Source organism: Melanostigma gelatinosum, assembly GCF_949748355.1.
Source record: "Melanostigma gelatinosum genome assembly, chromosome: 16".
Taxonomy (NCBI): Eukaryota; Metazoa; Chordata; class Actinopteri; order Perciformes; family Zoarcidae; genus Melanostigma; species Melanostigma gelatinosum.
This window is the reverse complement of record NC_136649.1, coordinates 18,149,633-18,163,606: the sequence shown is the minus strand read 5'-3', so window position 1 is coordinate 18,163,606 and position 13,974 is coordinate 18,149,633. Positions and strand designations below refer to the sequence as shown.

The following is a 13,974-nucleotide window of genomic DNA, read 5'->3' as shown; positions in this document are numbered from 1 at the left end:
ATCAATAACATTTCCCAAATGTTGTTATGATAATCTACATTCTGTGCCTCTAAATGGTGCACATGAAACATCTTTTTTATTCACCACTGACATAATTGCAACACTTCCCCTCATGGAGACAACCGTCATCTCTCATAAGCAGCCTGAGCAGAAACAGCAGGCGGCTTATAGATTTTCCACTTTGAGAAATAGTGGATTCACTCAAACATACTACACCCCAGGATACTGCATGAGAGATGGGCCCCTCCTATTAGAGCATAGCGTGTGAATGAGGCTGATGAGAACAATGTCCTGGGGATGGAAACAAGAATTCAACAAGCAGAGTTACTGTGTATGCATGAATTAACAGAGTCCTGTTTATAAGAAGCAATGTGAAGACTTCTCCTGATCCACGGAAAGTGATGGATCTATTCGACTGAAGGTTGCCTTCTCTCTTTTGAGGATTTTTCCATCTTTCACCTCAGAGTGGGGCAGATGGAGGCATACAACGGGTGGTCCTAAATTACAATAATTAAAGAGACACAGAGCCATGCAAAGCCAGCCCAACGTGATAGCGGGGCAGCGCCAGACAAACAGAGTCAGAGAGAGAGGGAGAAAGATCAGATATTTAGCAATTGTTCTTCTCCTTCTCTGTCTCTCTAGGGTTAGGATACACGGGTCAAGCTTGGTTGAAAAGGTGTTTTTTTCACTCCACACAGTAGAAATTTGGCATTTGCTGATAAGATTGTCCAGCGGCATTGGCCGAGCTCATTTGAAGCTTTCACACCCTTTTTGATGGCCGATAATTCAGACAGATGGTGACTAGATGACCTGATGGAGAAGGGAGGGTGTCTGGACATGCTGCACACGGTGTCCTCAACAGGATCTGCGTCAGTATGCACATGAGCACCTACGCGTATCACACACCTGCGTACAAGGACAATGATGTAAAATGGGGAGTAAACACTAATACAGCTGAGCTTGTTTGTATTTTTCGTTCTTTGCAAATATGCCATCGTAAAGGTGTGTGTTCACCTCTGCTGTGTAAAAGTACATACTTTTATTCGTTCTGTTCTCTTTTTTTTGTTCTATAATTTAAATTCTTCAGATATCAAGATTGTTAGCCCACAAATTACAGTAAAATCAGACAAACGTCTATTTATATACGTTTTTATTACAAGAATAGGATATTATAATGATTATAAATGAGTTAGTGACAGTGTTGGCTTCATAGTAGCTCTGACAGAGTTGCAGTGGGGCTTTGCAAAGGTCAGTTCAGTTTGTTTTCCGGGTGAAAGTGTGGCTCCTTAACTGTGATGATCATCATCTGATGATGATGATGATGGTCGGACTAATTAACACTTTCATGGGCTGTGATCAAAAGCTTTAGCACAATGGCTTTCAGAAGGAGAGCTTATGTTTTGGTCTTGGGTTTTTTAATCTGTTTCCTCTTTTGTAAGTTAATGTGTCAGGTTTACTTCCTGCATCTGTCTTTATCGAGCTGCTTTTCTTTCCACCACACCCGAGTTTCATTTGTTAATTAGTTCCTCGTGTATTTTAGTCTGTGCGTCTCCCTGTTTCAGTGTCAGGTCGACTGCCTTAGTCGCTTGTTTCTACGGGCCAGCCTTGCTCCTTCTGTTTCATTTGTTTTCAGTGTTTTCAGTGTTTAGCGTTCTAGGTATTGAAATGATCTTCTGTTGCCTGCCTGTTTTTTGGACTACCAGCTATAAGTTCTTCTCTTAAATGAATGAATTGAACTCTACCGGCTGCTTCCGAATCTCTGCACCTGCGTTTGGGTCCAATCATTTCATTCCTGAATCGTGACAGCTTGTTCCTTTCCCAACACACACACTTACACGTGCACAGGTTAGCCTGGGTCTCGTCCAGACAAGGTCATTGTTGTTGACGCAGGAGTGTCCGAGGAGTCGGTGTTGGATGTCCTCAAAGGAGTGCAAACCACAAGTCCCCAATAGCAGCTCAATCAAAGTTGTCTATCACCTAATCTCCTCTGTCGAGGCAACATTAAAGTTGCATTGTAGAGAGGAAGAGCTCATGTGCCAGCCAGCCACAGCTGATTGGTACCTAGAGTAGGTATCAGGTGGCTCGCTCATTTACTGTTAGTCAGTGACATGGATACTGCTTCTGGATTCCAATTTCGGTAAGCACTTATGCATTCATGACCCTAAGCAGAGCTTTGATCAAATATTAGATAACTTGCTAAACGTCATACGATCATCAAAAGGCTTTAAACAAGGTATGCGTGCAGCAAATATCTGGAAAAGGGAACACGTGTATCTTTTCATCTCAGGAACAAGTATTTTATACTTGGGGATAAAAGCGAGCGCCACAGTAGGAGGACTAGTAAATCCACTGAAATAGTACAAGGTATTGGCAAGTCATTATGTCAAAAAGGAGTTGTTGCTTGGGGCCAGAGGGAGACAGAAAAAAAGGGAATCGGCAGGCAAGACCGCAGATAAACATTTGTTGCACATCAAAGCCTTGAGAGGAGGACATCAGAAGAGCCGACCCGCATGCCGGGGATCAACTAGATTAAAGGAGGCTCCAAAGTGAGCTATTGATTGATTCTGGTTATCCTGCTGGATCTTTATTGTTTATGGTGGGAAAAAAAATAAATTGCTCTCTAATTTGGCAATATCAAGAAAAGTACAAGGGTAGTATTCACGCCAAGCACAAACACTTCCAGAGTAAAAATAAGATAGCCGAATTGCGACATGTCGAGGCAGATGTTCTTTATTTTGTCATCATGTGGGTGCACAATTGGGTCAGGAGATAAGCAAGCCCCTGTGGACAGATGCAATCCATCTCTGGCTGCGTCGATGTCCTTCCTCATCTTGTCTCTCTCACAGTCATGCAGCGATCCGACAGTGACCTGTGGAAAAAGCAAGCCGATGCAGATGACCAGAGAGGAGGATGCCTGAATGATGCCCCTACATCTGCTATCATTAGAAGCCTTGTGCATATTGTTTTTCCAGAGAGGATGAGATGAGGATGATCCAAATCAAAAAAGGTACCTGGAAGAAAAAGCACTTTTAGGTTTCTGGTATTGGTATTGGTGCTTCATATGACTTATTGGTTTTATTATCAGTTTTTAACGAGAAAGTTAATAACGCATTAAGCCTGACATTATTTCAAATAGACTTTTGTGATTTAATCATTAAGACAGATCCTGAGAATTTATTCAATATGAATGAGCTTGTAAGGCAATAGCACGCCGGTGTCCGCACCTGCACCTTTGTGTGAGTGTTAATGTGGAGCTATATCACATAAAACACATGACTGTGCTGTAAACTTTGTGTCGGTCAGCGATTTATCGGTAATGATGAGCCAGGTGCCTGTCCCTTGGCCGGATGCCTGGAAAGGGCTTTAGATTAGACTGTCAGCCAGTGTGGAGGGGCGAGTTGGAGATGCACAGTGCTCTGTGGAACAGATGTGGCAGGATTTTCATGAAACGCATCGATCATGTCATTGGCATGTGGTCGCAAAATCGTTTCAGAGTGAGAGCCGCATGATGACAAATGTCAATATGACGTATTGTAGGGAGTGTCGTCTATCTATAGTCCACTAACCAGATTCCCCTGCAGCTCTTCAGTCTGTGTGACAACACATGGGACTTTATTATCATTGCTACCAACTTCTATCTCCGTTCTTTATATTTCTTTATTCATTCTATGTCGTTTCTTGTGAAGCACTTTGTGACGTTTTATCCCAAATGGTGCTATAAAAAAGCATTTTACTTACTATTTTATTTACTTTTTGTAATCCAGATAGTTTGGAAGCAAATTCATTTTTTTTCAATGAATTGGACCCGCGGTTCCCAACCTTTGTGGCGTGTGACCCTTCAAATTAAACCTGACATGATCCAATGAGGGAAAATACCTCCAGTATATTCTATAATTCAAAGTAATGCATTGGGAGCAACTGGATTCATAACTGTTATTGTATCTCTCTGATGATTTGATGGGAGCTCACGGAACGGATCAGCAACCGTCATCTGGATTAATACATATGAGGACTTTTTATCAATCCAGGTCAGTCGCCGAATGCCAAGCGAATAATTCCCCAATCAGCACAATGACATGCATGCTGTATGTACCACGTGCACGCACACACCAACACACACATGCAAAGGTCCCAATGAAAAACATCTGTCACTTCAGTGGTCTGCTTATCTTGCCCAGCCATGTCAGCTCTCTCCCTTGAGAGCACAAAGGCAGCAAGGGTGTTTTATGCTCCGCAGATGAGTTTGCTGATAGCCACATTGCTGTTCAAACACAGTCTCTTCTTGCTTTTCTATAAAACGCGTGCAAAAGGCACGCCATTGGATGTAATTAATGCTCTATGTGGTAAAACCACACAAAAGCCAGTCTTGGCTTCACTGCTCTGACTGAACACCACCCTCTCACCACCTCCACACATTCTCCCTCCTGCCCCCACACCTTCCAAAACAGAACCCTAGAAGTCACCCAGCCACCTCCCCCCTCCTTCCTCTGTGGTCTGAGCTGCATGCTCACTGTCCCGAAACATGATGAACCATTCAGCCCTATGGGAATTTCTCCTCCCAGCCAGCTAAAGTCAGCTACATCGGTGTCTGTCAGCCAGAGTAGATGCAGCAGCAGCAGCAGAGTGGAGCAGCAGTGACTTGGCTCAGGCGTCATGCAGCCCCTCAGTGACATTCTGCTTCGACTTGGCTGAGTAGCAGCTCATCCGGCTCAGCTCACACTGGGAGGAAAAGTGCTCTCCTGTCCTCTTTCTTTCGGCTCCTGAGCCGATTGTACTAATTTATGAATGACTGAGGAAGGATGCTGTGCAACTTGAGACTACTTTTCTCATCCGGACGCACGGTGGCCGTGTTGGATGGCCGAGGGGGAACGTGATGCTGTACTCTGCGCCTCTTGAGCAGGGATGACCGAAGCCTCCCGGCGTACACCCTCATCCTGCCCTTCGTCCTCTTTCTCCTCTGCCTCGGCGCTCGCACTTTTCCCTCGGACCCCTCTGGCATGCGAGGGGTTAAGCAAGCAGGATTTTCCCATCCACCTCAATCTTCTCTCAAACTGTGTTGTGAACCTGCTCCTCAGCGCCACACTTGACCCGAAGGCTTCCCAGGCAAAACAATGGAATTAACCATGAACTTTGCTCTCGCCAGGAGACACAGTGTGCCCTTAAAGAGGAGACTGTGAGATCTGATGAAAGTTAACTGTGAGTATGTTCATCTTTTTATCCTTCCTCTTTACATTAGGGACTTGTTTCACAGCCTCCAGAGAATCACGAGCGATTGAATATGCACTTTTTGATGAATGCACAAAGGCATGACCTGGTTTTAAGGGGACTCAGCATCATGTGTGCACAAGTGCATGTCTGAGAGGTCTCTGCATGCATTTTTAATGTAGCCTTTTACCGTAATGAAAGCAACGGAGGATGTGCTGCTGGAAAGCAGTGCTTCCCTTCTTCTGGAAGACTTGGTGTACAGAAAAGTGCCGTACATTAGATTGTGTATATGTCGGGTTTTTTTTGTCAATATATGGTATGTTTTAAAGCCTACTAGTTATTTTTCAATACCTTGAGGAAATATGTGTTTCCATTGGCTGTAAGTCGGTAAATATCTTGCCTCTTCACATAGCATATCTATTTTATAGTATACACATCCATCTTCAACATATTTCTATGTCTCACCCAATTTAATGGCACAACCCTATTTTCTCTGTCACTCCTCTTCTTCTATCTTTACACTTGTCTTTGAAATATCTGAAAAAGGTATCATTTCAACTGCGTATCTAAAATTTTAAATTCCTGTGTTTTTGAAAATGCTTTTATTTATTTATTTATTTATTTCATCAATCAATATTTTCTTCAAAAGTTAAATCACAAGGCTCTCGCCGCCTTTTCCCTTTTTCTCTTTGATTAAGTGGAAATGACAAAACACGATTAAGCGAAGGATTAAGCGGAGAAGCGTGATATTAACGAGTTCATCCAGTCCCCACAGATCTTAGGAGGTGCTGCAGCAAATGTACAAAGGTGCTTAAAGTAGTCACCATGAAAGAAGCAATGGTTTGGTGGGTTAGGGGAAATTTGGACTAGATTGTAGATCCATAGACTTGACTGTTTTTGTGCAGTAATTTCACCTCAAATTAAATTTTTTGTGAAATTGTCATTAGGGAGCTGTCCAGCTGGGATAGCATCAAATCATTTGCTCTAATTTTGCAAACAGTGAGCTAGATTAAGTATATCAACAATCTGAGACAGAAGCTTAATGTACATGCATTTTTGAGCAATCTTGTACCCTCAAGGTGCCAAAGTTCCACCATTTAACTGAAAATTAATATTTGAACAGTATGGCGGTAATTCAAACTATTACCGTTACTTTTGCAGAAAAATCTGACATCAGCATAGAGAAAATTAGGTGTGTTACGAGTTGGGAAATATCATCAACCGAGAGGCACAAACAGCGACAGACACTCATATTTAGAAATGTCTTCATCCAAGAACTCAAATGTGTTTATTGCCAGATCATTATCCAAATGATGGGGCATTAATGAAATGTTGTTGTCGCTCATAAAAAAGAACTCCCCGATACATTAAGCGTTTGCGTTTTATTCCCTTAAGTACCTGCCAAAACCACTGGGGCGTCCATACACAGATCATAATATTCATTTAATGACCATCATTTCTCTTTCGGAGAAGAGATGTAGCCTAAATCATGTTTTTTTCTTGTTTTAAACTAACAGATTTGCATATCATACATACTCGCCACGCAGACACTTGGTGTCCTTTGCCTCCTTTGCTTTGACTTGCCTCTCTTTTGCTCTCTCCTTCTTCTATTGGTTTCGCTCATCTTCTTTCCCTTTCTTCCACAAAAGCCACACACACACACACACACACACACACACACACACACACACACACACACGCGCGCTATTTGCTATCGTGTTTCTGCTGTGCTGCAACCAAAGCTGAGTGTAGATAGAAAAAGGTTACGCATGACTGGGAGGCCTGGTGGGGGCCGGTGTGTGGAGCAACTGCACAGGAGCACTCATGGCCAGGTGCCAGAGGACCTGCAGGAAGCCACCCCTCAACATGTCTGCCTCTGCACTCAGTATGGAGGCCCAGGGCAGATTTTCTTTTGTTTTCTGTCCTCACCCACAGCCCACAGGCTCTGTTAATCACTGAATCAATGACCATTACTTATGGATAGCTCTCACGATATTTTAGGTGGTAGTCTAATACTCTTAGGATGTATCTGTAATGAGGAGGATTTTGTTTTCTTGGCAAGAGTGAGAGCAAGACATCTATTTGGCACTGATTTATACTAATGGGTATCATTTCTTCATTCTCATAACCAAGTCACAGTGCAGGCGGTGTGCTACCAGATATTCTGCAGCATTGCCTTTGTTTTCAACAACCCAGACAGCATCACAAAGCGCTCTCTCCTGCTTTTTGATACCGAACTGCATCCATAAAAAGTTCGTAAAGGGGTCACAACAGACCATATTCACTATTTATAGCGATGCAGAGCCCATGTTTACCCCACACTCTGAGCTCTGAGTGTACCATTAAGATGTTTCCTGCTTCGATTTAGAAGCTATTAGCAAGCTTTACTTGCTCTACCTGTTGAGGTCAAGAGGTAAAACAAGTCTTCTAATATGTGGGTGTGTGTGTGTGTGTGTGTGTGTGTGTGTGTGTTAGCAACACAACAGTCCTCGTTTATCAAATACATGCCTGTCATGAATAATTAATAATTTTTTCTGCCATCAAACATAATCACTGATGGTTCAGCCTATTTACTTTTTGTTCTTTTATGCCAGCTGGTGTATTTTGGTTCAATTCCTGCTACACTGACTTGGGTCCCTACGGTATAAAACGTGTCATAGAGCTCTACAAAATAGGAATAGTGCGTCCAGCAGCCTGTGATGAAATGTGCATGCACACCACCTCAGTGAAGGAAACATTTGTGCTGCGAGTTTCCATATGTGGAGGGTGTTTGCTGCTCTCTACTGGTGCAGGGTGTGTAGTTGCCTGTGGGTGCTGGACATACATACCTCTTGATTAGTTGGTGACTAGTAAGTCCAAACCTTATTACGAAAAGAGCAGACAATATGACTGTATGTACTTAATTGGACATAATCGTCTATGGTTGGCTTTGGAGACAAAAAGACTCCTGACATGTAGGTGTTCAAGCAATTTAAAGAGGGAAATCACCACACACGGGCAACTCTCTCATGGCTGAATGCACAGTATTGACTCCGTTAGAGCGCACCCAGGTTGGTTTTCACACTTATACCCAAGTCGCATTTCTTGTCTTTATTTCTACTTACAGTATTTCAGGGGAAATTATGTTGACACATTTGACTGATAGAACAAATACACTCCTCAATATTATTCCAGTTGATCGACCATTCAATATATTAATGTAATGCTGGGAAGGGCTCCATCTCCTGCTTCTTTGCAGTGATTAGTTTGTATAGAGCATGGACGGACAAGTCAACCAAAAAAATAACTGAAATCACGACCATCATTTGTTTGTTGGAGGATTTTTTATTTTAAAATAAACCAGAATTATCTGCCATATTCTCATCAAGAAATGGCCGTCTTAGGAAGCTATAAATTGAGTTTCTGCTCTAGTAAGATAACAGCAAAGATTAAGAGCAGGGGATACAATTACGTAATGACCTGGATTTTTGAAATGTGCCACAGATGTTTGCAGAGATTGCCTAAAACAGGCCATATGCGTGTACTTGCGTGAACTAATTGTGATGATTTAATTGTGTGAGCTGCATGATGTACAACAGCTTAATGTCTTTTTTCCAGGAGTCGCAGCTGAAACATAACAGAGAAAACAATGCCAATACCAAATGAATGCTTTATGTATTTATTCTGTTAAGGATGTATAAAAAAACACACACACAGTTTGTATATTCTTTTTAATGTCAAGCAAAGTGCAAATATGTGACGCTCAACATGCTGAGTTGATCTCATCTATTGGCTACGAATAAACTCACTTTATTTTTAAGCGATAAGGAATAACATTTTGCTTCTTTTCTCACCAGGAGATCTTTCTGAAAATGACAAATCCAAACACTCTTTTCATGGCTGGATTTTAATAAACACAAGGAGACCATGGAGGGAGATGGTGTCCTGAACTCCACTGTAAATACCAGCACAATGGATATCCACCTGGTCCCCCACAGTCTGTGGGAGGTGATCACCATTGCGACTGTGTCGGCCATAGTCAGCCTCATCACCATTGTGGGGAATGTTCTGGTGATGCTCTCCTTCAAGGTCAACAGCCAGCTGAAGATGGTGAATAATTACTACCTGCTGAGTCTGGCAGCCGCTGACCTCATCATAGGTGTCTTCTCCATGAATCTGTATACCTCGTATATATTGATGGGCTACTGGGCCTTAGGGAACCTCGCCTGTGACCTGTGGTTGGCGCTTGACTATGTCGCCAGTAACGCCTCGGTCATGAACCTGTTGGTGATCAGTTTTGACAGATATTTTTCCATCACCAGGCCTCTGACCTACAGGGCCAAGCGGACTCCCAAACGAGCTGGGATCATGATCGGTTTGGCCTGGCTGGTGTCGCTTATTCTGTGGGCCCCACCTATTCTCTGCTGGCAGTACTTTGTAGGAAAACGTTCTGTCCCTGAGAGGCAATGCCAGATCCAGTTTTTCTCTGAGCCCGTGATAACCTTTGGGACAGCCATTGCTGCCTTTTATATCCCCGTATCAGTCATGACCATCCTATACTGTCGAATCTACAAGGAGACAGAGAAGAGAACCAAAGATCTGGCGGAGCTGCAGGGGATTAGCTATCCCACTGACCCTGGGGTCCCCCAGCCTCAGAAGACCGTTATCAGATCCTGTTTTAGCTGTAAATTGAGGTCGGCTTCACATGACAGGAATCAAGCCTCTTGGTCCTCCTCCAGCAGAAGCAATGCGGCCAAATCAGCAGCCGCCACCAACGACGAGTGGTCCAAAGCTGGTCAGCTGACCACCTTCAACAGTTATGCCTCGTCCGAGGATGAGGACAGCCCCTCTGTGTCTCCGGGGGGCTTCCAGCCCTCCTTCAGGAACCAGGCTTGTGAGACCATCAAGGCTGGAGTGGGCAGTGAGAGCGAGCAGCTCAGCAGCTACGAAGAGGATAGCTTCTTCCAGACGCCACCGAAAAGCAACTCCCAGAAGAGCAGCAAGTGTGTGTCCTACAAGTTCAAGCCTGTGGCCAAAGACGCTCACGTAGAGCACCACAGCAAAAACGGAGACACCAAAACGGCGACGTTCTCCTCCGCCGAGTCCATGAGCGTCCCGTCCACCTCCTCGACGTCGAAGCCCATAGACGCCACTCTGAAGAACCAGATCACCAAGAGGAAGAGGATGGTGCTGATCAAGGAGAGGAAGGCAGCTCAGACTCTCAGCGCCATCTTGCTGGCGTTCATCCTAACATGGACGCCTTACAACATCATGGTGCTTATTTCCACCTTCTGCTCAGACTGCATTCCCCTCTCACTCTGGCATCTGGGCTACTGGCTGTGCTACGTCAACAGCACCGTCAATCCCATGTGCTACGCCCTTTGTAACAAGACTTTCCAAAAGACCTTCCGTATGCTCTTACTTTGCCAGTGGAAGACGAAGAGGATTGAGGAGAAGCTATACTGGTATGGACAAAACCCCGTGGTTAGCTCCAAACTGACATGAACTGTTGTTTTTTTAAGATGGCGTATGGCTGTAAATTATATGTTTGTGCTAATAATCTTGGCTTTATGAACTTGAATTCTACACAGTATTAAAAGAATATTATATCCAGGAGCTGGTTCAATTTATAATTTAAGTTGCTCAGTAATCAGTAGGTCGGCCGCAGTATATGTTAATTACTGCTCCAACATTGGAAATACATTATAAAATTGTCCATAATAATACAAAAATAAAACAGTCAGCGACACTGTAAATAGACTCTAAAATATTAAAAATACCAGTATTTTCCCCTCAAATGGACGCTCTTATGCAGAATATTCTATATTGTACTGTATTCGTATCACGATGCACAGTTTCATATCTTGAGCATGATAAAATTGCTCCAATCTAATAATTTATACCATATATTGGTTTTAAGAAAAGCCGGTATCCTCCCCTGAACTGATGTTGTTACACCTAAAATGTCATAACACATGCAGTTGTATTCTGTCGGTATTGTGTTTGTATTGAGGATGCACATTTTGGAATTTCTATTTTATTTTAAAGGGCTAATACATGTCGTCCTGATGTCCGAACCTGTTCGCTAAGTCAAGTTTGTAACTTGATGATAATCGAAGCCTTTTCACATGTGCCATTGCAATTTGTCAGATGAGGGAATACAGCTTCAGCTTCGTTGTTTTCACATTTCATCTTCCGCATTTTCTGTCCTGCAAAATGTCTGCGGAAAATATTGAGTAATGATTCCATAAATTAAATTACAAATATCACTGAACGCTTCTGGTCCAGCCCACAACCCTTACAAAATAAAAGACTTATTTTACTCAAACTACATGACAAACTTCCTAAACAATGTCAGTGTTTACAAACATTGTGGAGGATTCAAGAGTACACCTTGTTTATTATAAGTTTATTAGTTTTCATCCTCAGGATATTTTTTTTCCATGAGCATTGTAATACAGTATTTTTTTTATCTGAATATCTGTGGTTGAATCAATATGCCATCATATCTTCATTGTATTTCTGGCAAACGTGTAATGTACTGTGACAAATAAAATGCTGTTTGTGAAATGTTCTTTTGTGTCGGCATTGGATGGGAGCTATTTTACATGCGTCATAAGCTATAATGTCATGAAACCGTTTTTTTGTATCTGTGATAATAAAGAAATCTGCACTTGCAATTTGGGGAATGATGAGTGGCTTTGCTTCATGTATTAACATGGTGATTGATGGAGACAAAGCTAGAGCTAAAACCCTACTGCATTTTTATACTGTGTTCCAAGTTTGTGATTCATTTTCTTGTTCTCAGTATTTTGTGATCATGTCCATGAATTTCTGAATAAAATGTGGTGAGTTGAATGTCCAGAGAAATTGAGTGATGCAGCGTTCTGTGGTGTTTGTTGCAAAGAACTAAACTTTTGGCCGTCAGCCAAACCCAGTGTCACACATCCTGTGTCCTTATAGCTCATCCTTCTTGCAGTTTTCACTTTTAATCAGTTTAACTGTGTCCGTAGGTCTCACCATCATCCATGCATACTTGCACAGGTGCTCCTTGTTGCAGTCCTTCTGCCAGTAGATGACATTCCTGCGATTGAGGTTGGCACCAGCACAGGCGTCGTACCACCAACCTCCTCCCGGCACCCCCTGAAACTCCAGCTTGGCACAATTTTGGAAGTAGTTGTCATTGTCTCTGTCTTTAGTGGTGAATCTCTGGTTGTCGTGCAGGTAGTTCTCTGTGTCCAGGGTCAGAGCATCTACAGCCGTGCCCTGGAACAACCCCAGCCTCAGCCTGTATGCCGACGATTCATCCTCCACCAAGAACGGATCATACTCCCCCGTCTTCGTGACGGCGTCTCGGTCCACTAGTTTTACTCCCAGCTTAAAGCGTCCAGGGCCACGGGTGAGTTGATGAAGGTATTCGTTCCCGAGCCAGTGATCACCGGTTACGGCCCCAAAGCCCTCTTTGTATTCAGCCCAGGTACGATCGAAATTCACGCTGCTGTTGACGGTGATATGCTGCACCACGGTCCAGCCTCCCTCCTGCATGGCACAGTAGGCCACGATGGGGGAGTCACCTGGTTTGATCAGGTACACACCGTCAAGGGCCTGGCCCGAAGACGTCATCAGCATTTCATGGCAGTCCCTGGGCAGCGCTGTTGGGTAAATAAATAATAAACATATCAGGCAGAACTGTAGAGGAAATATGTCCAGATTTATCTGCACTCTCTGCAAGAAAACGAATAACCAAACGTCCAACTATTGATTCGTTACCAGACTGTGTACAATTTTAGAACATTAAACTTTGGCGCTCACAGTGTTAGTGTCCTTGTGGTAAACAGCAATGCCAGGAATTAGTCATTACATTGATGGCAACAGCGCACCAACACTATTTCTCAATGTCTCCCAGGTAAACATCTTAAACCTTGATCAATTGCGAAACTATTACAGCTGCTTGTCTGACAAACTGTTACTAAGATACACTAATCACCTCACGGGACGAACTGTCACACATATCATTAATGAGTTACTGAGCAGTTTTGTTCTACGGGCTGGAATTTGACCCACAGGAGACTCCACACTGATAATCTGAGATAAAGGTAATGCAATCACAGGATTGTTTTACACACTGAACCACTATTGCCAGCTCGAGTTTCGAGGATTCTGCACAAGTTACGGGCAAACAGAGTATTGAGATCAAACAAGCAAAGCCAGCAAAAAGAAAAGTCAAAATGAAAGTGAAAGTCACACTTATACATACCTCTCATCCCACGGTTCAGGACCAAGTTGTGCTCATCTGGGGGAAGGAGATTCAGGTTCTCAGCTTGGAGATGCTCCATGTCAACTCCAGTCACACTGAGCAGCAGCAGGGCCGCTGCCAGCAGCCAGCAGATCACACACTTCATCCTTCACTTTCCTTTGTCGTCAAGCCAACAACAGTGTTTAGTTCATGATAGAATGCTGAATTCAGTGAACATAAACAATACAAAAAAACTGTACATACGAAAGTGTTACCTTCAGTGAAGACCCCTGTATGAGGCTGCAGTGTACAGATATGTAGTTGTCTGTACCCAAGTCCTCTCCCACGCTCCGACTGTAGTCGTCTCTACACTTACTGAATGAAAAGCAGAATGCAAACAGGGCTGTCTACTGCTGAGAGTACACTGAATTGCAGGTCCTTTCACAGAGCCTTCTCCTGCCCAGTCACAGCTGGACTTCAGCCTCAGGTTCACATCTCAATAACAGACACCAACCAGCCACTTATCTGTGTCAAGTGAGATAAAGCCTCGTGTA

The 13,974-nt window shown here is 43.4% G+C and overlaps 2 protein-coding genes across 2 annotated transcripts; one reads left to right on the top strand and one right to left on the bottom strand.

Moving 5' to 3' along the window:
• Positions 1-9,102: 9,102 nt before the first annotated feature.
• On the top strand, positions 9,103-10,689 carry chrm5a (cholinergic receptor, muscarinic 5a; the record flags this gene model as incomplete). Its single annotated transcript, XM_079285944.1, has 1 exon — positions 9,103-10,689. Exon 1 carries the CDS (start codon positions 9,112-9,114, stop codon positions 10,687-10,689), a length of 1,578 nt encoding a protein of 525 aa, XP_079142070.1. The 5' UTR covers positions 9,103-9,111.
• Positions 10,690-12,141: 1,452 nt separating this feature from the next.
• Positions 12,142-13,586, bottom strand: LOC306790479 (fibrinogen-like protein 1-like protein; the record flags this gene model as incomplete). The annotated part of the gene is made up of 2 exons (XM_079286770.1): positions 12,142-12,836; positions 13,442-13,586. The coding sequence occupies 2 exons, from the start codon at positions 13,584-13,586 to the stop codon at positions 12,142-12,144; spliced, it is 840 nt and encodes a 279-aa protein (XP_079142896.1).
• Between the last annotated feature and the right edge of the window lie 388 nt (positions 13,587-13,974).